The following is a 24,499-nucleotide window of genomic DNA, read 5'->3' as shown; positions in this document are numbered from 1 at the left end:
AGTCTTCTCAGAACCCACACGAGTGTTGTAAACTGCTGTGTTCGCTGTTATCAAGGTGTGATGTCTGTGGACCCTTGAGTACCTCTACCTTTGTTGATTTACTATGAGTGTGTCAGAGGAGACAGTTGTCCTGGTCTACCCATCTTCCCGAGGCAAGAGAGTTAACTGACTTTAAAAGTCCAGTTTCCACCCTTGCTGAACTAGGCTGGAATTCCTGGGCTCGATCGTAGCGCCACCACTGGCTATTACGAGTTTTGTCCTTTCTATGCCTCTCCTATTGACCAATCAGATTCAACCTCTCGTATCACTTGCATTTGCTTCAAACAAAACGGTGGCGCCCAGTCAAGACGATTTGATTGATAATCAAGATCTATATTGTGATAAAACGAATCTTACATCGCGAAGTGCATCAAATCACGTGAGCACCTTGATTAAAAGCATGAAAAGATTTAGAAAATATCTGTTGACAATGAGTTGGTGATCAGGGATGTGAAATCTCCGCGGAAACGTGGAAAATCGCGTTTTTTAAAACAGTAGTCCTCGGAAAAAAATCATCTTCCGCGTAAAAAATTAATAATTTTTTTAAAGAAAACACTCGGAAAAATATGATCGAAAACCGGACATCTGTCGCGGATTGTCCTGTTTTCGATCAGAGCTTTCACCAGCATAGGTTTTCGGACATCATACGTTTTCAATCACGAATACTTGCATTATAACGTGGGATGTGGCATAACACAGAAATTGTAAATACTCAGAGACAGATGAATGCTTGTTTTTAAGATAAAGTTGTCTTTTAGCCTGTAAGTGAATGAGATGTTTTACAGTTGTTCATGTGATTAGCGAGAAAACTATGAATGTTTCTTCAGCGTCCAAAACCCCATAACATGGGGATATATGTTGTATTAATGTCTTATGTTTGCAATGGAGTTTTGTTTTTTTCATCAAAAGGTAAGTACAAGGTAAGTTTTTTTCAATATGCTTCAACATGGGGAAAGGGTCAGACATTGCACGCTTGTGACAGTTGTCCTTGTGTCTGGGGGATGGGGGTTGAAGTTTATGGCAGTATTGCTCCCAGACCTGGCGGGTAGCCAGGTGCGCGAAAGCCATGCCCGATTTTTTAAAAGTACTGATTTAACTTCGAAATTTTACTGCATCTGCCATCTTGTTTATTTGGCTTATTGACTTTTGCCATTGAATTATTACATTTCTTGACTTTTCCTCTTTTTTCGGGAAAACCCGCTCACATCCCTGGGTGATGCACATGCTTTGCAAATCCTGCAGTCGACCGAAATCTGCATGACACTTTACGAACCGGATTTCGATTTCAGTGCGCGATTTTGATTGGACTATGCATAGCCAAAATGTAACTCCATAATACCAGCCTAGTTCGGCAAGGGTGGAAACTGGACTTTTATAGTCAGTAAACTCACTTGCCTCTGGAAGATGCGGTCGAACCGACACTAGTAGGTGGGAGACTCCAACACTTTTGGCAGAATTGGTGCCTTTTCAGAGACAAATTTGTCGCAAAAATATCCGAGCCATCTGTCATTACATCACTGAATTTAACCACATGAGAGGGGGTGTACAGGAGAACATGGACTTTCTTCAAGGGAAACATGCTGTTGAAGAACTTCAGCATCGGGTGAAACCAGGGTTTTACTAAAACAACCTGAAAACAGGCTATTTTACTGGCGATTCAACATTGGAAGTATCCTTTTCGTCACTCTTGAGTGCTGATTGCCGTTAACAACTCAACAGTGGTTTGGTACATCCAGAAACAGACTTCCACTCAAACTGATAGACTCCATCTCCATGGACGTCAGCGACAGGCACATTCCTGACAGGAGGAACGCCCTCGACGTAGTGGATGCTACACTAGGATGCTTTCCGCTTCAGGTCACCCAAATATCAGCCTGTTTGCAATGAGCGTCAACCATCAAGTTTGGGTTAAAATCTCTCAGGTTCTTGATCCGTTGGCGAAGAGGGGCTGACTTTGATCTCGCCCTGCTTGACAGCCAGAATTTGGTTTCAGATCTTCTACAGCTAGCCGAGCGCCAATGTCGAGGGCTATCAGACTGGCAGAAATTTCTACTCCATCTGCACAGTCTACAGCCACGCCCAAGGCCAAGTGTGTTCTCCCTGCAGGTGGCAAAGGTGGTTACTCAGGCACGTTGTATCTCGACTGGAAGTTTATAAGTGGAAGTCATTTGAGATTTACTGTTAGCAGCGGAAGGAGGAACCTATGACGGGTTTATTGCCGAGTACTTGATCTACCTTCATTACCCATGTCATCTGAAGGGTGTTACCGTTGCTCCTTATCAAGCAGCCATTAATTCTGTGTTGGTGTTTCTGAGATATCAGAAAGTCTCCAAGATCCTGGAACTATCGGTCATGTTCAGCACCTTCCTACTGGACGACCAGAAACTGAAATTTCGTCCTCCAGCCTGGGATCTGAACATTGTACAACAGCACTTGTGTCACCAGCCGCATGAACCACTTGACAAGGCATTGCTGGAGAGCCTCAACAGGAAAACTCTCTTTCTGTTGGCACTGACGACAGCATCATGAGTTGGTGAAATCCATGCCTTGGATGACCAAAGTCCATTTTTGAACAGGCCAGATATGGTGCAGTCTTTTTAGGGGTTTGCTGGGACCTCATCGCCAAAAAACAGCTACCAGGACAATCAGATTGGCATTTTACTGTACCGCCAATGGCCTTGATTGTTGGATGGGAAGATGAAGTTAACTCACAGAAGATGACTGTTTCTTGGCTTAAAGCTGCACAGAAAGGCCGAGGTCATAAGGAATACCATCCCATTTTGGCTTCGATCTACTATCCTTGTAGCTTATGATGCAGCGGGGTTACAACATCCCCAGGCCAGGCCAGCAACCCTAACGAAATATGTGCGATTGCCTCCATGATGGCTCTCCATGTCAACTGTACAGTGGCAGCTGTTATGGAGAGATGGTTTTTTTGATAGATTGAGCAGCCATTATCTACACGATATAGCTGTTGGAAGACGTTGAGGGCGTCAATAGGTTTGGGCAACTCGTGGTTTCACAGCAGATCGCTAACTGAAAATGATGCTGGTAGTGTGACCTGGATACTATCACCTGAGCTTCCCCATCTTAGAGGAGTGTCGAGGGGACACAGGTATGTCATTCATGATGCATCCATCAAGCTGAGAAGTTTGGTAAGTTTAACCTCTCTTTACCTCTGTTGATGTTATTTGGTCGTAACACAACTCATGTGACTTACTCGAGGTAAGATCCTTGACAAGTATACCAAGCACCGACGTGCACTTAGCAGTAGCTGTTGGTGTGCAAAGAATCTCAACTGACATTACCACGCCTACCCACAGGCGAGGATAACCAGTCTACACTGAATGTACGCTCTGCTCCAACCTCCGATAAGATGCAATTTGTCATGTAATGCAGGATTAAGTAAAAACTTATGACATCTAATATAACATATGTTATATTTAATACTTATCCTGCTTGACATGATAAATGGGCCACCCGGGCTGGTGCTGCCTCCCCACTCGTATCTTAGTGGACATTGCTGCTTTCTCATTCAAAAGACTGAGGTGTATGCTGGCTGATTTCATGAGGCCTGCAGTTCCAACTGTGTTCAGGAACAAGTTTTCTCTCAAAAGGGGGGGTGGGGGGGGAGGGTAGCCTAGCGGTTAAAACATTCGCTCGTCACACCGAAGACACGAGTTCGATTCCCAACATGGGTACAAGGGATGATATTTCCAGTCATGTTTTCGCAGGAAATACAAGGGAATGCGATATGTAATGCAGGATAAGTGTAAAATGTATAAGATATTAATAAATGAATTTTTCATCGCAAGCAATATTATTTTTTTTCAAACGTTTAAAGCATAAATTTTTTTTCGGTGACAATTTAATTTTTTGGATAAAAATATCACATGGTCAGTCCCTTATGAGATGATAACCAATGATATGTGATGCACATCGCAATCAGACAGAATTGAATGCAGTTGTCATGAATGGAGAAATCATAATTCAGTTTAATACAACTGTTCTGCCTAGTGTTTAGGCATTCCTCATGGACCTGTTTCTTCTCCCTGTTGCGGGGGCATGGGTGGCCCAGTTGTCAAAGGCGCCGCGATTCACTGTGCAGAGTTGCGTCCCTTGGGCACGCCAGAAACCTATGATTGTGGGTTCGAATCCCGGTTCGCCCCGATTATGTTTCTAGGTTTGTCAGCACCATACCCGTGCTCGTGGGTTTCACCGAAGTGGTAAACGTCTGAGACCTGCATCACTTCGGGCTTTCTTCCCACATTAAGCTGACACGCCATGATATAACTGGAATACTGTTAAAAGCGGCCTTAAACGCAACTCATTCACTCACTACTGTAGTTAATCTGTCATGGCACTCACTCACTCACTCTCCCTGTTGCTGTTGCCATGACACCAACCTGTCTATGCCAAGATATTACAACCCATGAGGATCCGGTTAATCTTGGTCTTCAGTAACCCATGCTTGTTGTAAAAGACAATTAACTCGCTTACTTCATGCATGGCAATTGTGCAGATTGATGCTCATGATGCCAATCACTGGATTGTCTCGTGCAGACTTACTTACAAGCTGCCATCATTTAGCTGGAATAGTGCTGAATGTGACATTAAACAACACAAACAAATAAGCCAAGATATTTCCATGGGGATCTTGAAGTATAATGTGACTTAATGGATCAGATCTTCGGACTCAGTGGCCTGGTTGATTGTTTGTCATCCAAAGGAATAGATCATTGCTCATAATATTGATCACTAGTTTATCGGGTCCAAAGCTTAAAAATGAATGCACTCTTTTGTTTTCAGACCAACTGGTTGTGCACTTGTTGTATTTGGAAGACAGTGTGACGCAGAGACAGCAGTATCAGCCAAGCCACATATTATTGATATGAAGGAGATCAAAGTCACCTACACCAAGCCTTCCAAGGTAAGCCTCCTATGAGGTATGTGATATAGTGAACATAGTCACCTACACCAAGCCTCCTATGGTAAGCCTCCTATGAGGTATGTGTTATGGTGAACATAGTCACCTACACCAAGCCTCCTATGGTAAGCCTCCTATGAGTTATGTGATATGGTGAACATAGTCACCTACACCAAGCCTCCTAAGGTAAGCCTCCTATGAGTTATGTGATATGGTGAACATAGTCACCAACACCAAGCATCCTATAGTAAGCCTTCTATGATGTATGTGATATGGTGAACATAGTCACCTACAGCAAGCCTCCTAAGGTAACCCTCCTATGAGGTATGTGATATAGTGAACAAAGTCACCTACACCAAGCCTTCCAAGGTAAGCCTCCTATGAGGTATGTGATATAGTGAACATAGTCACCTACACCAAGCCTCCTAAGGTAAGCCTCCTATGATGTATGTGATATGGTGAACATAGTCACCTACAGCAAGCCTCCTAAGGTAACCCTCCTATGAGGTATGTGATATAGTGAACAAAGTCACCTACACCAAGCCTCCTAAGGTTAGCCTCACATGTGAAATGTGATATGGTGAACATAGCCACCGACACCAAGCCTCCTAAGGTAAGCCTCCTATGAGGTATGTGATATAGTGAACATAGTCACCTACACCAAGCCTCCTAAGGTTAGCCTCACATGTGAAATGTGATATGGTGAACATAGCCACCGACACCAAGCCTCCTAAGGTAAGCCTTCTATGAGTTATGTGATATAGTGAACATAGTCACCTACACCAAGCCTCCTAAGGTAAGCCTCCAATGAGGTATGTGATATCGTGAACATAGTCACCTACACCAAGCCTCCTAAGGTAAGCCTCCCATGTGATATGTGATATGTGATATGGTGAACATAGTCACTACACCAAACCTCCTAAGGTAAGCCTCCCATGGTATATGTGATATAGTGAACATAGTCACCAACACCAAGCCTCCTATGGTAAGCCTCCTATGAGTTATGTGATATGGTGAACATAGTCACCTACACCAAGCCTCCTCAGGATAGCCTCCTATGAGGTATGTGATATAGTGAACATAGTAACCGACACCAAGCCTCCTAAGGTAAGCCTCACATGTGAAATGTGATATGGTGAACATAGCCACCGACACCAAGCCTCCTAAGGTAAGCCTTCTATGAGTTATGTGATATAGTGAACATAGTCACCTACACCAAGCCTCCTAAGGTAAGCCTTCCATGAGATATGTGATGTGGTGAACATAGTCACCGACACCAAGCCTCCTAAGGTAAGCCTCCTATGAGGTATGTGATATAGTGAACATAGTAACCGACACCAAGCCTCCTAAGGTTAGCCTCACATGTGAAATGTGATATGGTGAACATAGCCACCGACACCAAGCCTCCTAAGGTAAGCCTTCTATGAGTTATGTGATATAGTGAACATAGTCACCTACACCAAGCCTCCTAAGGTAAGCCTTCCATGAGATATGTGATGTGGTGAACATAGTCACCGACACCAAGCCTCCTAAGGTAAGCCTCCTATGAGGTATGTGATATAGTGAACATAGTCACCGTCATCAAGCCTCCTAAGGTAAGCCTCCAATGAGGTATGTGATATAGTGAACATAGTCACCTACACCAAGCCTCCTAAGGTAAGCCTCCCATGTGATATGTGATATGTGATATGGTGAACATAGTCACTACACCAAACCTCCTAAGGTAAGCCTCCCATGTGGTATGTGATATGGTGAACATAGTCACCTACACCAAGCCTCCTAAGGTAAGCCTCCAATGAGGTATGTGACATAGTGAACATAGTCACCGACACCAAGCCTCCTAAGGTAAGCCTCCCATGTGATATGTGATGTGGTGAACATAGTCACTGACACCAAGCCTCCTAAGGTAAGCCTCCCATGTGATATGTGATATGGTGAACATAGTCACCTACACCAAGCCTCCTAAGGTAAGCCTCCAATGAGGTATGTGACATAGTAAACATAGTCACCGACACCAAGCCTCCTAAGGTAAGGCTCCTATTGGGTATGTGATATGGTGAACATAGTCACCAACACCAAGCCTCCTATGGTAAGCCTCCCATGTGATATGTGATATGGTGAACATAGTCACCAACACCAAGCCTCCTATGGTAAGCCTCCCATGTGATATGTGATATGGTGAACATAGCCACCGACACCAAGCCTCCTAAGGTAAGCTTTCCATGAGATATGTGATGTGGTGAACATAGTCACCAACACCAAGCCTCCTATGAGGTATGTGATATGGTGAACATAGTTTCCGACACCAAGCCTCCTAAGGTAAGCCTCCTATGAGATATGTGATGTGGTGAACATAGTCACCGACACCAAGCCTCCTAAGGTAAGCCTCCTATGAGGTATGTGATGCGATGACCACAGTCGCCTACACCCAGCCTTCTATGTATGTATGTAGGGCACCTTCTTCCATACAAATAAGTTGCCAATAGTGATCCTCCTTGCGAGGGAATTTGATAATGTGAGAGTGTGATTACCCAGGAAGGAAAGTGGCATTATCTTGTAACCAGAAGACAGAAGATGTGAGCAACATTTTGGATAAGACATCACACTAGAGCCTAAACAGAAGAGGGAAGGAAAATCTAGGAGAGAAGTAATACTGTACTCAATTCCAAAAGAAACGCAAACCCAAAGTATGGATGTTGGCACCTACTGATGCATCGTGTGCACTGACACTTGTGTCGCCTTGGATTGGCAGAAACCAGAAGCTGCATCATGAAGAGATGTGTCACTTGGGTGCGACTTGACAGAAACCAGAAACAGCATTATGAAGAGGTGTGACACCATGGTACACTTGGCAGAACTGAAAGCATCATCATGGAAAGATGATACTACTTGACAGAAATCATGAAGAGATGTGTTGACACTATTTGATAGATACTTGAAGTATCTTCATGAAATGATGTGTCACCTTGGTACTACTTGACAGAAACTAGAAGCTGCATCACGAATAGATGTTACCTTGGTACGACTTGACAGAAACTGGAAGCTGCATCACGAAGATATGTGATACCTTGGCACTACTTGACAGAAACTAGAAGCTGCATCATGGAGAGATGTGTTACCTTGGTACTTCTGGAAAGAAACTAGACGCTGCATCATGGAGAAATGTGTTACTTTGGTACTCCTTGACAGAAACTAGAAGCTGCATCATGGAGAGATGTGTTACCTTGGTACTACTTGACAGAAACTAGAAACTGGATCATAAAGAGATGTGTTACCTTGGTACTACTTGACAGAAACTAGAAGCTGCATCATGGAGAGATGTGTCACCTTGGTACTTCTTGACAGAAACTAGAAGCTGCATCATGGAGACATGTGTTACCTTGGTACTTCTTGACAGAAAGTAGAAGCTGCATCATGGAGAGATGTGTTACCTTGTCACTACTTGACAGTAACTAGAAGCTGCATCATGAAGAAACGTGTTACCTTGGTACTACTTGATAGAAACTAGAAGCTGCATCATGGAGAGACGTGTCACTTTGGTACTACTTGACAGAAACTAGAAGCTGCATCATGGAGACATGTGTTACCTTGGTACTACTTGACAGAAACCAGAAGCTGCATCATGGAGAGATGTGTTACCTTTGTACTACTTGCCAGAAACTAGAAGCTGCATCATGAAGAGATGTGTCACCTTGTCACTACTTGACAGAAACTAGAAGCTGCATCATGAATAGATGTGTTACCTTGGCACTACTTGACAGAAACTAGAAGCTGCATCATGAATAGATGATACCTTGGTACGACTTGACAGAAACTGGAAGCTGCATCATAAAGATATGTGATACCTTGGCACTACTTGCCAGAAACTAGAAGCTGCATCATGGAGAGACGTGTTACCTTGGTACTACTTGACAGAAACTAGACGCTGCATCATAAATGGATGTGTCACCTTGTCACTACTTGACAGGAGCTAGAAGCTGCATCATGGAAAAATGTGTCACCTTGGTACTACTTGACAGAAACTAAAAGCTGAATCATGGAGAGATGTGTTACCTTGGTACTTCTGGACAGAAACTAGAAGCTGCATCATGGAGAGATGTGATACCTTGGTACTACTTGACAGAAACTAGAAGCTGCATCATGGAGAGACGTGTCACCTTGGTACTACTTGACAGAAACTAGATTCTGCATCATGAATAGATGATACCTTGGTACTACTTGACAGAAACTAGATTCTGCATCATGAATAGATGATACCTTGGTACTACTTGACAGAAACTAGAAGCTGCATCATGGAGAGATGTGTTACCTTGGTACTACTTGACAGAAACTAGAAGCTGCATCATGGAGAGACGTGTCACCTTGGTACTACTTGACAGAAACTAGAAGCTGCATCATGGAGACATGTGTAACCTTGGTACTACTTGACAGAAACTAGAAGCTGCATCATGAATAGATGATACCTTGGTACTACTTGACAGAAACTAGAAGCTGCATCATGGAGAGATGTGTTACCTTGGTACTTCTGGACAGAAACTAGAAGCTGCATCATGAAGAGATGTGTTACCTTGTCACTACTTTAAAGAAACTAGAAGCTGCATCATGAAGATATGTGATACCTTGGTACTACTTGACAGAAACTAGAAGCTGCATCATGAAGAGATGTGTTACCTTGTCACTACTTGACAGAAACTAGAAGCTGCATCATGAAGAGATGTGTTACCTTGTCACTACTTGACAGAAACTAGAAGCTGCATCATGGAGACATGTGTTACCTTGTCACTACTTGACAGAAACTAGAAGCTGCATCATGGAGAGATGTGTTACCTTGGCACTACTTGCCAGAAACTAGAAGCTGCATCATGAAGAGATGATAGCTTGGTACGACTTGACAGAAACTAGAAGCTGCATCATGGAGAGTTGTGTTACCTTGGTACTTCTGGACAGAAACTAGAAGCTGCATCATGAAGAGATGTGTTACCTTGGTACTTCTTGACAGAAACTAGAAGCTGCATCATGAAGAGATGTGTTACCTTGTCACTACTTGACAGAAACTAGAAGCTGCATCATGAAGAGATGTGATACCTTGGTACGACTTGACAGAAACTAGAAGCTGCAACATGGAGAGATGTGTTACCTTGGTACTACTTGACAGAAACTAGAAGCTGCATCATGAAGAGATGTGTCATCTTGGTACTACTTGACAGGAAACTAGAAGCTGCATCATGAAGATATGTGATACCTTGGTACTACTTGACAGAAACTAGAAGCTGCATCATGAAGAGATGTGTTACCTTGGTACTACTTGACAGAAACTAGAAGCTGCATCATGAAGAGATGTGTTACCCTTGTCACTACTTGACAGAAACTAGAAGCTGCATCATGGAGAGATGTGTTACCTTGTCACTACTTGACAGAAACTAGAAGCTGCATCATGAAGAGATGTGTTACCTTGTCACTACTTGACAGAAACTAGAAGCTGCATCATGGAGAGATGTGTTACCTTGGCACTACTTGCCAGAAACTAGAAGCTGCATCATGAAGAGATGATAGCTTGGTACGACTTGACAGAAACTAGAAGCTGCATCATGGAGAGTTGTGTTACCTTGGTACTTCTGGACAGAAACTAGAAGCTGCATCATGAAGAGATGTGTTACCTTGGTACTACTTGACAGAAACTAGAAGCTGCATCATGGAGACATGTGTTACCTTGTCACTACTTGACAGAAACTAGAAGCTGCATCATGAAGAGATATGATACCTTGGTACGACTTGACAGAAACTAGAAGCTGCATCATGGAGAGTTGTGTTACCTTGGTACTTCTGGACAGAAACTAGAAGCTGCATCATGAATAGATGATACCTTGGTACGACTTGACAGAAACTAGAAGCTGCATCATGGAGAGTGTTACCTTGGTACTACTTGACAGAAACTAGAAGCTGCATCATGAAGAGATGTGTTACCTTGGCACTACTTGACGGAAACTAGAAGCTGCATCATGGAGAAACGTGTCACCTTGGTACTACTTGACAGTAACTAGAAGCTGCATCATGGAGAGATGTGTAACCTTGTTACTACTTGACAGAAACTAGAAGCTGCATCATGGAGAGATGTGTTACCTTGGTACTACTTGACAGAAACTAGAAGCTGCATCATGGAGAGATGTGTTACCTTGGTACTACTTGACAGAAACTAGAAGCTGCATCATGGAGACATGTGTAACCTTGGTACTACTTGACAGAAACTAGAAGCTGCATCATGGAGACATGTGTTACCTTGGTACTACTTGACAGAAACTAAAAGCTGCATCATGGAGAGATGTGTTACCTTGGTACTACTTGACAGAAAGTAGAAGCTGCATCATGGAGAGATGTGTTACCTTGGTACTACTTGACAGAAACTAGGAGCTGCATCATGAAGATATGTGTCACCTTGTACTACTTGACAGAAACTAGAAGCTGCATCATGGAGAGATGTGTCACCTTGGTACTACTTGACAGAAACTAGAAGCTGCATCATGAAGAGATGTGTTACGTTGGTACTACTTGACAGAAACTAGAAGCTGCATCATGAATAGATGATACCTTGGTACGACTTGACAGAAACTAGAAGCTGCATCATGGAGAGATGTGCTACCTTGGTACTTCTTGACAGAAACTAGAAGCTGCATCATGGAGAGATTTGTTTCCTTGGTACTACTTGCCAGAAACTAGAAGCTGCATCATGAATAGATGTGTCACCTTGTCACTACTTGACAGAAACTAGAAGCTGCATCATGAAGAGATGTGATACCTTGGTACTACTTGACAGAAACTAGAAGCTGCATCATGGAGACATGTGTTACCTTGTCACTACTTGACAGAAACTAGAAGCTGCATCATGAAGAGATGTGATACCTTGGTACTACTTGACAGAAACTAGAAGCTGCATCATGAAGAGATATGCTACCTTGGTACTTCTGGACAGAAACTAGAAGCTGCATCATGAAGAGATGTGTTACCTTGTCACTACTTGAAAGAAACTAGAAGCTGCATCATGAAGAGATGTGATACCTTGGTACTACTTGACAGAAACTAGAAGCTGCATCATGGAGAGATGTGTCACCTTGGTTCTACTTGACAGAAACCAGAAGCTGCATCTCATGAAGAGACCTGACCTTAGTACTACTTGACAGAAACTAGAAGCTGCGTCATGAAGAGATGTGTTACCTTGGCACTACTTGACGGAAACTAGAAGCTGCATCATGGAGAAACGTGTCACCTTGATACTACTTGACAGAAACTAGAAGCTGCATCATGGAGAGATGTGTAACCTTGGTTCTACTTGACAGAAACTAGAAGCTGCATCATGGAGAGACGCGTCACCTTGGTACTACTTGACAGAAACTAGAAACTGCATCATGGAGACATGTGTTACCTTGTACTACTTCACAGAAACTAGAAGCTGCATCATGGAGAGATGTGTTACCTTGGCACTACTTGACAGAAACTATACTCACATGCAAAAGAAACGCAAGTTGAGTATGCAGTATGCATGTTATTTATTTTCAACAGTAAAGACAAGAAATACTAATAGGGCAAGACTGACAATTTGACTGAAGACAGTTTAATGGATTGAAAGGCAGATGACATAATTGTTTTTATCAAATGTTAAGGGCTTGCACAGTTTTGGGTCAATACCCAAAATGTCAGTCAATACCTGGTGTGACCACCATTAGCATTGATCACTGCTAAACATCCCCTGTACATTGAGGGATCCTCCTGCACACATCCAGAACAGCTGTGCGTAGTTCATCGGCAGTTGTAGGGACTGGGATCACGTTGTGCAGACGCCTTTGAACCTCATCCCACAAGTGTTCGATGGGGTTCAGATCAGGGCTGAGGGCTGGCCACGGTAGAACACGGATGTTGTGTTGTTGCAGAAAGGCCATGGTAGCTCCGGCAACATGGGGATGAGCGTTGTCCTGCTGGAAAATGTGTTGTTGATGTTTTGCTAAAAATGGAACAACGTGGGGTCTGATCACTTGGTTGATATACCGCTGAGCAGTGACGCTGTGTCCCCGACCTTGACCAACATTCAGAAAGCACATGGGTCCAAGTCTCACATTAATTCCAATCCCTGCCCATAGTATGACACTAGGTTCACCCCATGGATCCCTTTCCACAACGTTTCAGTCAGCGAAACGATCACCTCGCCACCGACAAATTCTGACTCTTCCGTCGGCATGGGAGACACAAAAGCGACTTTCATCAGAGAAGATGACACGCCTCCTCTCACGATGAAGCCAATTGTGATGACCCTGTGCCCACTGAAGTCGTGCTTGTTGATGCAGTGGTTGGAGAACAGGACGATGTGCTGGTCGAAGAGATCTGAGGTTGTTGGAACGGAGACGTCGGATCACAGTGTCCCGGCTAATGTGTCGATTATGTGTTCCTATGGTCTGTCGAGCACTTTCACTTGCAGTGAGGAACGGATGTCGCTGGTGTTGACGGGTAATCTGCCGATCTTGTCGAGGTGTGGTGACCCTAGGACGACTGCTCCGATGATGGTCATTTGTGGTCTGTGTAGCATTGTATCGATGCAGGAGACGGTAAATTGTGGTTATGTTAACGTTGAAATGACGGGCAACATCTAGGACAGACTCTCTGTCCAGCTTCCAAACGTCCAATAGCCTGGTTTCTCTGAATTTGAGTTAGGCGTGGCATTGTTGACCAAGGAGTGGTAGGTCCAGGAATTGGCCACAGTTTTATACCCACTACAGTTCGTGAGAAGTTCGTGCATATTCGATTTCACGAGAAATGGGTGCATGATACCCACATATTCATTGAAATTGTAATTTTGGCGATTCGTTTTTCATGTTGCATTTTTACTCGGGGCTTCCAAAATGCAACCAAAAATATTGATCAGGCTTCACTGCATGCTAAAACTTATATCAATTTATGGTTCCGTGTTTCTTACCTATTTGCTTAAAACCACTTGCGTTTCTTTAGCTTGTGAGTATAGAAGCTGCATCATGGAGAGATGTGTTACTATTAGTGTTTAGAGTGTTGATTGTCTTTATTTCAGGAAAATAAATACTTTTGTTTCATACATTTCATGGTTTGTGTTGAATCTATTATGTCACCAAAACATTGTTCTTGATTGATTATGTTTTCTTTTGAGGGCATAATGTGGTCTTATTGATGATCTGTGTTTTATGCAGCTGTATATCATTTCGATAGAAACATATTCAGCCTGCAAATTTATGATGTATTTCTTGACAGAAGTCAAAATGATAGTTTCATTTGGATACACTTGTGCCAGTTTGAATTGCATCTACATAATTGTTGCTACTTTTTATTTTGACAGGTTCCATTAAGTTTTTAAGAACTGAAGTATATGTCGGCTAACTCTAGCTTTATACACTTAAATTTTGTTCCTTCAGAGACAGCCATCTGAAACCTTTCCATCTAGGAGGGAACAAAGACACTCTCAAACTGTTCAACGACGAAGATTGCCTGAAACTGTCAAATCACAAAGATTGCATGAAGTTTGCCATCAACAAGATGCTATGGAGCCACAAAGGTTGCCTGAAACTGTCAAATCACAAAGACTGCATGAAGTTTACCATCAACAAGATGCTATGGAGCCACAAAGGTTGCCTGAAACTGTCAAATCACAAAGATTGCATGAGGTTACCAATCAACAAGATGCTGTGGAGCCACAAAGGTTGCCTGAAACTGTCAAATCACAAAGGTTGCCTGATAATGTCCTGTCACGAAGGTTGCCAGAAACCTTCCAGTCAAGAAGGGTACCTGCAGATATACGGCAACAAAGGTTACCAGAATGGAACCGGCCAAGGATGTTGCCTGAAGATGTCCAGCAAAGAAGGCAGTCCAGCCCAGAACCTTTTGTTCCAGGTTTGACACCAGCAGACAGTGTCTCATATATTCCATTGGGAACTGAATATGACTGCAATGTTTCTGGATGTTTCTATAGAGGAACATCATTGCAGTTTGAGCGTCACTGGACAGAGCGACATGAAGCAAAGGTTCTCTATCTCATCTGTTCATTTTGTAGTATGGGATGTGTAGATGCAGATGATCTTTGTGAACACCTGGATTTCTTTCACGGGATCGAGGACAAAATAGAAATGTCAAAATTTCTACAAAACACTAAACGAGAAGAGAGAGATAACATTCACTTTGTCATGCCAGGCAATGTGACAAAGGAAACCTGTATGAGGGTTACAGAGCCTGTTCAACATGAACCAACCAGATCAAAAGCTCCACACCAACAAGAGAAAGATGCTAAAGATGTCCACAAGTGCACAGAATGCACATTTACTGGCACTATGGATGAGTCCCTTAACCACTGGAACAAAAACCATGCTTCTGAGCTAGTTTGTTTGAGGTGTCCAATATGCCCTAAAACTTTCACAAAGAAAGCATCTCTTGAGTTTCATATCAAACATGTGCATCGGAACATAAAGATGCATATGGAAAAAGAACCAGAAGATCTTGAGGCTGACTTGGATGAGTCTCAGAATTTTAATCTCAGAAGTAGTCAGCATAAATTTCAAAGAGAAGAAGTACCCAGATCCCAGACACACATACAAACAATTTCAGGAATGGGTTCGAGAAGGACTTATGCTGGAAACAGGTCTACAAAGACAAAGCCCACAGCTTCATCCACTGCACCACTGCAGTCTGGCCAGAATGTGTCAAGGCCCAACTTGGTACCAAGATTGCCAACCCAGCAGCCTGTTCCCAGACTTAATCCTCCACCTCTGGCAACCCATGTGCCACTTACTCCACAAAAGCATATTCAGTCTCAACCAACAATTGTCAGTGCTCCGCCATTGTCATACCGACACCCAGTTCATCCTCCAACAAGTATAACCACCCAACAAGCAGTGCCTTTACGTGGGCTAGTAACACCCTTCTATCGCTTCACAGCATCTGTTCCCAACCCTGTGCCACCTCCTCTTAGACCTTCAGTCCCTTTTGTCTCTACACCTCAGCCTGCTGTTGCAAGTCAGTTGTATTCACCAGCATATCCCCAGCCTCCTGTTACTGTGATTCCAAATACCTTTACGCAACCAGTGTCAGCTGTTTCAAGGCCTGTTGTGAGAGCTCAACCACACATAGTTCCTACTGTAAGCTATTCTCAAGCTTCATTTCAACCCCAAGTAAGTGCACAATCACATCATGCTTCACAGCAAGCTCCAATAATGGCTCCACCACAGCCCCAAGTTGGTGCTACAGTAACTCCTTCAGCAGGTGCTCCACCACAACTCCCACTGACTAGGCAAGTAATCAGTCAGCCTCTGCAACATCCAAATGCACCTCAACCTGTTCATCAACAAATGTATAGGCCAGGGTTACTAATGAAACAACCACCGGTTGCCTCCCAGTCAGTGAATATGCCAAGTGCAGATTCTAGTACCAGTGCTCCACTGAATCCTCTGGATTTAATTGATTTTTACAAGGGCAACACAAAAACTAAGGAAAAGTCAAGAGAAGACGTACTGGAAAAGTCCTCAAAACAGAAGAAATCAAAAAGTGAACCAAAGAAGGTAACTAACACAAAAGCAAGTGATGAATTGAAAAAATCAGTCCAGCCTGAATCTGTTCTTGCTCTGAGACCAGATTGGACAAAGACATTGAAAGTTACACGCCCTGAAACATCACCTCTTGACAAAACTAATTCTGTGAAAATGAATAGCTTCAGACTCCCAAGTAGAGTGATTCCGAGGTTCAAAAGAACAAACCAAGATAGTATCCGAAAGTTCTTACTTTGGAGTCATATAATGATGGAAAGATTAGAGGATGCTAATATTAAAGTAAGAAAAAGGCTTGAAGCAGATGTGGGTGATGATGATGATGATGATGATGAAGTGCCTGAGGAAATGTTGGAGTCTTCAGATGAAGAAACAAGTGGTGGAAATACGGAGGTTAAAGAAACACTAAGTCAAGCACATGAAGATATGAAAGCAAGAGCACAAACTATTGGTCAGAAAGTGTTTGAAGACTATATAAATCAGAAAGTAGAGGGGAAGACTACAAATACAAACAAACAAACAAAAACTGCAAAGAATCAAGGACAATCTAAAAAAGGGAAGGGTAAACAAGGGTTCGTTGATAAAAAGGTGTTAGGTCAGTTGCTTAGGAAGTCCATCGGCATGGTGAAATATCAGTTTAGGAGAGCTAATGTAGATGCTGAGTTAGTTAGCAAAGGTATGTCCTGGGCTAGAAATGAGATTGTGAAAATGCTTGAACAAGATGAGAAGATGATACTGACTGAAGTTGATAAAGAAAGTGAAGCGGCAGATAACCATGGTCAGGCAGGTGAAGGCCTTCAGCATAGGTCAGATAACAGTGGTCAGTCAAGGGAAAACCTTCAGCAAAGAACAGATAACCGTGGTCAGTCAAGGGAAAACCTTCAGCAAAGAACAGATAACCGTGGTCAGTCAAGAGAAAACCTTCAGCAAAGAACAGATAACAGTGGTCAGGCAGGTGAAGACCTTCAGCAAAGAACAGATAACAGTGGTCAGTCAAGGGAAGACCTTCAGCAAAGAACAGATAACCGTGGTCGGTCAAGGGAAGACCTTCAGCAAAGAACAGATAACCGTGGTCGGTCAAGGGAAGACTTTCAGCAAAGAACAGATAACCGTGGTCGGTCAAGGGAAGACCTTCAGCAAAGAACAGATAACCGTGGTCGGTCAAGGGAAGACCTTCAGCAAAGAACAGATAACCGTGGTCAATCAAGGGAAGATCTTCAGCAAAGGACAGATTACCGTGGTCGGTCAAGTGAAGTCCTCTGGCAAAGGACAGATAACCGTGGTCGGTCAAGGGAAGACCTCCGTCAAAGGATAGTTAACCGTGTTGAGTCAAGGGGAGAACTTCAGCAAAGGACAGATAACCATGGTCGGTCAAGGGAAGACCTGTGGCAAAGCACAGATAACTGTGGTCAGGAAGGTCAAGACCTTCAGCGAAGGACAGATAAACGTGAACGGTCAAGGGAAGAATTTCAGCAAAGGACAGATAACCATGGTCGGTCAAGAGATAAATATCAGCAAAGGACAGATAACTATGGTCGGTCAAGAGATAAATATCAGCAAAGGACAGAAAACCGTGGCCGGGCATGTAAAGAATATGGGAATGAAGATGAAGAATATGCTCTGGCCTATGTGGATGAAGATGGAGTTCGTGTGACAGATGATGGTTTTGTGATGGGAGAAGAGAGAATGGATGAAGAAACTGATGACGTGTATCATGGAATGGAGCAAGGGTCAAGGAGGAATAGGATTAGGGAAGAGTCAAGAAGCCATGGTCAAAGAGGCTATGGAGGAGGAGGAACAAGAAGTGGTCACAGAAATCTTGATGAAAGAGACTTGCAGATTCATGACCAAGGTCAAGATGAATACTTTGAGGATGATAGATTTTCTGAGGAAGAGTATTTGGAATATAGAGAGGATGACAGAATTAGTTTGAGTAGTGGGAGGAACAGCAGTCACAGCATGAGGAGGAATGAGGATAGAAGGTCTCAAATATTTGAGGAGCAAATGCCAAGAGACTCTTTCTTGGATGAAAGAAGACATTTTAGCCCTCTCCATAGCAGGTTTAGTGAGGGATGCGAAGATGAATATGAGGTGGATAGGTATCAAGTTTCTGATGAGCTCATTGATGAAGGTCATGGGCATTTTGTTGAAGATGAACGTTTTGTTGAAGTGGATGAACGATTTGTTGAAGAGGATGAACATTTTGTTGAAGACATAGATGAAGGATATGTACATAGTGAGAGAGTTGTTGAGGTGGTCAATTATGAGGTGTTTGACGATGAACATGGAGAGAATTTTGATACAGTCCGGACAAAGAGTGCTCAACAGGACAGCACTGGGAGGGAGAGAAGATTGGGCAGAGATAGAGGATTCTCAAAACAAAGTGATGGCTTCAAGACAAATAACTCATTGATTAGAGGTGAAAGAGGAGGAAAAGGATTTTCAAATCAACGTGACAGGTTCAAGACGGATAACTCATTGACTAGAGGTGGTCGAGGTCAAGGATCCATAGCATATGGCAAAAGTTCCAATACAGATGAAGCATTGAGATGGAGTGAGGTAGAAAGAAAGAGAGGTCAGGAAATTTCTAAATGTACTGAACATTTCAGAGAAGATTATGTAATGAAAAGGGATAGAAAGGACGTAGTCAATGTTGGTACCACAAAATCTCGAAAGATGCGTAGTAAGTGGATTGATGATGAAGATGATCATGAGCATTCAGCAAAGGATAAAGGTACTTGTATCAAAGATAAGAATGGAAAGTTTCAGAATAGACACTTCATGGGAGGTAAAACTCAGGGAGACAAGGATAACAGCTCCAAGACAAAGGGTCAGAGCTTGAAGAATAAGGAAGTCACCTCGGAGCAGGTCAGCAGAGGTAACAAGGAAAGCAAAGGTGGCGATAACACTGAGGGAAACGAGGGGAAGCAATTGGAACAGCAAGATGATGATATCAGCGAGGGTAATCTCAGTGGAGATGGTAGCGTCTGTGACATGGATGACTTTGACATGGATGACATTGACATGGATGACTTTGTTATCATGGATGCAGTGTGAATTGGAAACTCTTTAGCTAATTATCATAAAGATAATGCTTTTGGAAGGAGTAGATGCCTTTAGCCATAGCCCAGCAGAACAAGCTGAAATGAGTGAGGGTGATCTCAGTGGAGATGGAAACATTGGTGAATATGTTACTGATAATGAGAATATTTTGTAGCAGGCAATACTATACAAGTTTGCAGAACCAAAGTCTAAAAGGCACAAAGTTGTCTGTATATTCATCTGCTATTACTGAAGATGTCTGTATGGCAAGAAGCTACCTCAGGAGTGACGGATATTCAGGAACTAGAATCTTATCTTAGAGAGGAACGGGTGAGCCATTATGACTACAGAGATGACTTGTTGGTGCAGTCCATGTATTCCATCCGTTTATTTCTCTCCATTTGTTTGCTCCCCTTGGGGATGGTGGGTACCCAAAAATTCCTTCCAATACCACACCTCTATTACATCATAGCCATAAATTCCCATTTTGACTGTCGTGACACTATATAATCTTATTCACAGCCAAACTATATTCTGATTAGTTTGGAGGTAAACCCTATCCTTAAGCTTATGCGTGCAGGAAGTGGGAAAATGCCCATTGTTTCCTGTGAGTGCTGAAGTAGACCAATGTCTGGTGAATTCCTGCTGGAATATGTTGCTGAAATCCATTCTCACCGTTGATTTGTCTGAAGTTGTCGAATGTGATGTTTACTCAGAAATCCATATTGTTGTAGCAATACTTGATGTAATGGTGGACGGATGAGGCCAATAACTGTAGAAAGATGTATTTGTGATTATGCATGATCATTTTAGTGATTATATCATTATAAGATGTGTGTTATTTCAAGTTTCACATACAATGTTGTTATGCTCCAAGTGGACCCTGCATTTCTTTATACCCTGTTGCCCAGTAATCTAAAGCGCTGTGGAGTTGCATCAGCTGTGTCTTTGGTTCAAGTCTGAAAACCTCCTCGATTATGATCCTTGGCCATTCAGCACTATACCTGTCGGCTTCTATGAGCTGACAACCTGTGTCCCTTTTGGCGTGCCACCCACTTGAAGTTGACAAGCCATCATATGACTGAAATACTGTTCAAGCAGTATTAAGTCTAATGCCCTCACTCCCTTTTGTTTTATTTTGGTCTCCCATTGAAGGTTTTGTGACTCTCAATCAAATGGACTACCTTGTTAAAAGTGAATTTACCTCCTTTGCACAATCCCAAATTTCTTACCTCCAAGAACTAGAAAGGAGCTTTTGTATTGCCAAGGAATATTTGAGTGATTTTGACCATTCTGTTGTTTGTACACACTGCTTTTATATATGTATTGTGAAAAGTGTGATCCTTGTATTAATACATGAAATAGACGAAATAGCTGATTTTGTTTTTCGGTGTTGTCATGTTTCTTCATATGTTTTTAATGTTTGAAAGATTGTTGCCTTCAGTGCTTTTATTATTCCATCTTCTTTGTTGAGAGCTGAAAACAGAAGTACTCCTAATGCAATAGTCTGCTGTTTTCTCTGTTTCACCCTTCATTGTTGAAAGTGTGTATCTGTACAGAGCATTGACCAAACAATTCACAGCATACCAATATGACACAACCAGATTAAAGATGTCATCATCATCATCATCATCATCATAAATCATCATCATCATCATTATCATCATGAACCAGTCTATTCATTCTTCTATTTCTTTGTTAATTCCATTTCCAAAATCATGCTTGTGATTAGTTCACTTAAAGTGTCTCTTTGTTGATTTTCAACATTTTAACCCGAAGGTGTATGGTCATAAAGCTTGATCAATTTATTGTCCTTTAAACAAGCATAAAGGTTCACTTACGTTAGTATGACCGACGTCTTTGATGGTGTTATTCCAAAATTAACATTTATATATTTGCGTTAGTCCTATTTGGGCTGGTCTGTTGGTAAACAAAGTAAATATAAATACAACTTCAGTTTTCAACTATTCTATACATTGTGACTGCCTCCTTGGTGTAGTGGATAGAGCGGAAGGTCAGTGTTTCGACCATGTCTCAACAAAAGACATCAAAAGATGGTACTTTGTTTTACACTACCTGGCGCTCTGCACAACAGAATAAAACAAGGATTGGTCGGCTTGGAGTCAGTGTATTGTGTCTGAGTGGGTATCCATTGTTAACTGTGGCATGCTGTAGAATTGGTGCTCACACAGACACGCGAACACACATACACACACACACACACACACACACACACACACACACACACACACATACACGCACACAGGCATGCATGCACATCTGTTTATAAGTGCAATAATCTTGAATGCGACATGAAACCCCATTTCACCTTACCTTCTGCATTGTGGTGCACACTCATTATGATGTTATTGTTCATGTAACTGTAATTAATAACTCCTTATTGCAACAATTCATTTTAAACATTTTAATTTTGAACTCATGCATATCTCACACTGTCAGTTATTCATATAGATATGCAACAACCGGGATTTGCTCTATATGTCTGTAGTGATTTAGACACACACACACACACACACACACACACACACACACACACACACAAAAAAAAATGACACTAAGTGCAAAATCTTGAATGTGACGTGAAACCCAATTTTACCATCTGCTTCATGGTGAACACTCAAGGTGAGGTTATTGTTCAAGTAATCTTAAACTGTCAGTTACACATATAGATATGCAACAACCTTAAAAGGAGTAGGGTTTGGGATTTGCTATATGTGACTTTAGTGATTCTATTTCAGTATATTTCCTCTAATTTGCTGTATATCCTGCATGAGATGAGGATTATGTGTATATATCATGGGGTCGGAAGAAAATAAGTGATGATGTGTTCAATATTCTTTTTCATGTTAACTGATAGATTTGATATGAAATCACTTTCAATTAACTTGACAAAAGAGAGAGACTTCTATACATAACTTCATTGTAAACATGATCAATAGATTCTTGATCAATATGATGTATTCTTCTGTACAGTAATAAAATATATCGATGACAAATTGATATTGAATTTGTTGTCATTTTCAATTATGACCAAACCAACGTGTCTCAACAGGTTTTTGTCAAGTTGAGTTGATATGCATGAGATAATAGTTTATATGACTTTACCTCAAGAATACTGTAGGTACTTTATTGCCTTATGTTGGCTTGGCTAATTATGTGTATTTCACACAAAAGGCAGCAGGAGTGAGTGAGTGACTATGGTTTTACTCCGCTTTTAGCAATTTTCCAGCAATATCACGGCGGGGGACACCTGAAATGGGCTTCACACATTGTACCCATGTCGGGAATCGGACCCGGATCTTCGGCTTGACGAGCGAACGCTTTAACTACTAGGCTACCCGACTGCCCCAAAGGCAGCAAGAAGGTGAAGAGGTTTGAACACACTTGCCTCACCTGAGATGTGCAGGGACGTTGTTTCAGGCCATAGTCCGTAATATTCCAGCTATAAAGTAGTGGGAAATAGTTGATTCTGGACCAGGCACAGAGTGAGTGACTTGAATTTAATGCCATTTTTGAACCATATTTCAGTTATATAATAGTGTGCCAGAAGCTGGAAAGTCCAAAGTGAGGCTAGTTGGAAATATTTACAACTGGGATGAAAGCCATGAGAATGATCCTGACAAACCAATAACTTGTACAAGTCTGGGATTCAAAATCAAGATCTTCGGATTCTGGCAGGAATCGGGGACACAGCTTTGCCCAGTGTTTCTGTGTTTGACTGGACATGCATTCGACCTGCCACTATTCTATCCGGCACAGGTTTTGTTGTTGGAATTCATTCATGTTTGAAATACCAGTGCTAGAATTGGAATGGCAAACCCACTACGGGGTAAATACGAATGATTAGAAAACGCATACCCACTATAAAGATATACAAGCGCTGCAACAGAACGTAGGCTGCAAACAGATATACACTGCAAACATATATTTGTTGAAACAAATTTATGCGCTGCCAACAGATACATGCACTGTAAAGGGATATAGGCGCTGCTGTAAAGATGTATGCGTTGCGAACAGATATATAGGTGCTACAAACAGATAAACGGCTGCAAACATGCCTATTTTACTTTTCGCGAATCAGCCTGTAAATAACCATGTTTAGACCCTGTAAATCACAGACTGAAAATATGAACAACCATCCACGACAACAGGAAACGGTGACACAAAATCCGCCACTTCGCAGAGCCTTTGCCTTGTTTGTTGTGTCCCCCCGAACAGCACAATATTCCAGTTGTATGACAGCTGTCTGTAAATAATCGATTCTGGACCAGACAATGCAGTGATCGATCTACGCAATTGGGATACGATGAGATTTATCAGCCAAGTCACCGAGCCTGTCCACACGATCCCGTTAGTCGACTCATGGGAAGCATGGGTTGCTGAAGATCTATTTTACCCCTGATAAATACTGCCTATTATCTGAACGACATAAGTATATATCAGAAGTCAGCAACCCTGTGATTACGCTAAGGGCATTGTACGAATCACGCATTTTTCAAGATATCTGTTGAGTAATTGCTTTTAAGATATTTGTTAATACAATTAATCATACAAATGCAATCGAATTCATCCATGTGCGTCCTTGGGGGTGTTGTTTTCACATTCCTACTGGAGTACAAGTATGTTCAGGGTCAGGATATGCGAGTTCCACTGTATCTATACTCCTCAACAGAAGTAGGGGATCATGAAATATATGTTATGATATGTCGTCAGAAGAAAGATCAGCTTTGAAAAATGACAGCCAGAGATCAACGCTTTCGGAACCAAAACCTAAAGCTCTAACACGTCCGAAACATTGCACATTGACCATGCAATTCCTCTGTATACGTGGATAAGAAATCATTCTTGATATTGGCACTTCAGTGAAAGGTCGCCAAATCGCTCTGAGACATTAGAATTGTTGATTTTCATTATCCATAGTACCACG

The 24,499-nt window shown here is 42.2% G+C and overlaps 1 protein-coding gene across 1 annotated transcript in view; it reads left to right on the top strand.

Moving 5' to 3' along the window:
- LOC124122603 overlaps window positions 1-22,568 on the top strand; it is a 66,304-nt gene extending 43,736 nt beyond the window's left edge. Inside the window, exons 21-22 of the mRNA XM_048396937.1 lie at window positions 4,849-4,969; window positions 14,392-22,568. Of these exons, the coding sequence (XP_048252894.1) occupies window positions 4,849-4,969; window positions 14,392-19,566 (5,296 nt within the window). The 3' untranslated portion in view covers window positions 19,567-22,568. The remainder of the gene's footprint in view (window positions 1-4,848; window positions 4,970-14,391) is intronic.
- The last annotated feature ends 1,931 nt before the right edge of the window (window positions 22,569-24,499 follow it).

This window comes from Haliotis rufescens, unplaced genomic scaffold (assembly GCF_023055435.1).
Source record: "Haliotis rufescens isolate VD_foot unplaced genomic scaffold, xgHalRufe1.0.p SCAF_16, whole genome shotgun sequence".
In the NCBI taxonomy this organism is placed as follows: domain Eukaryota; kingdom Metazoa; phylum Mollusca; class Gastropoda; order Lepetellida; family Haliotidae; genus Haliotis; species Haliotis rufescens.
This window is presented reverse-complemented; position numbering and strand designations above follow the sequence as displayed.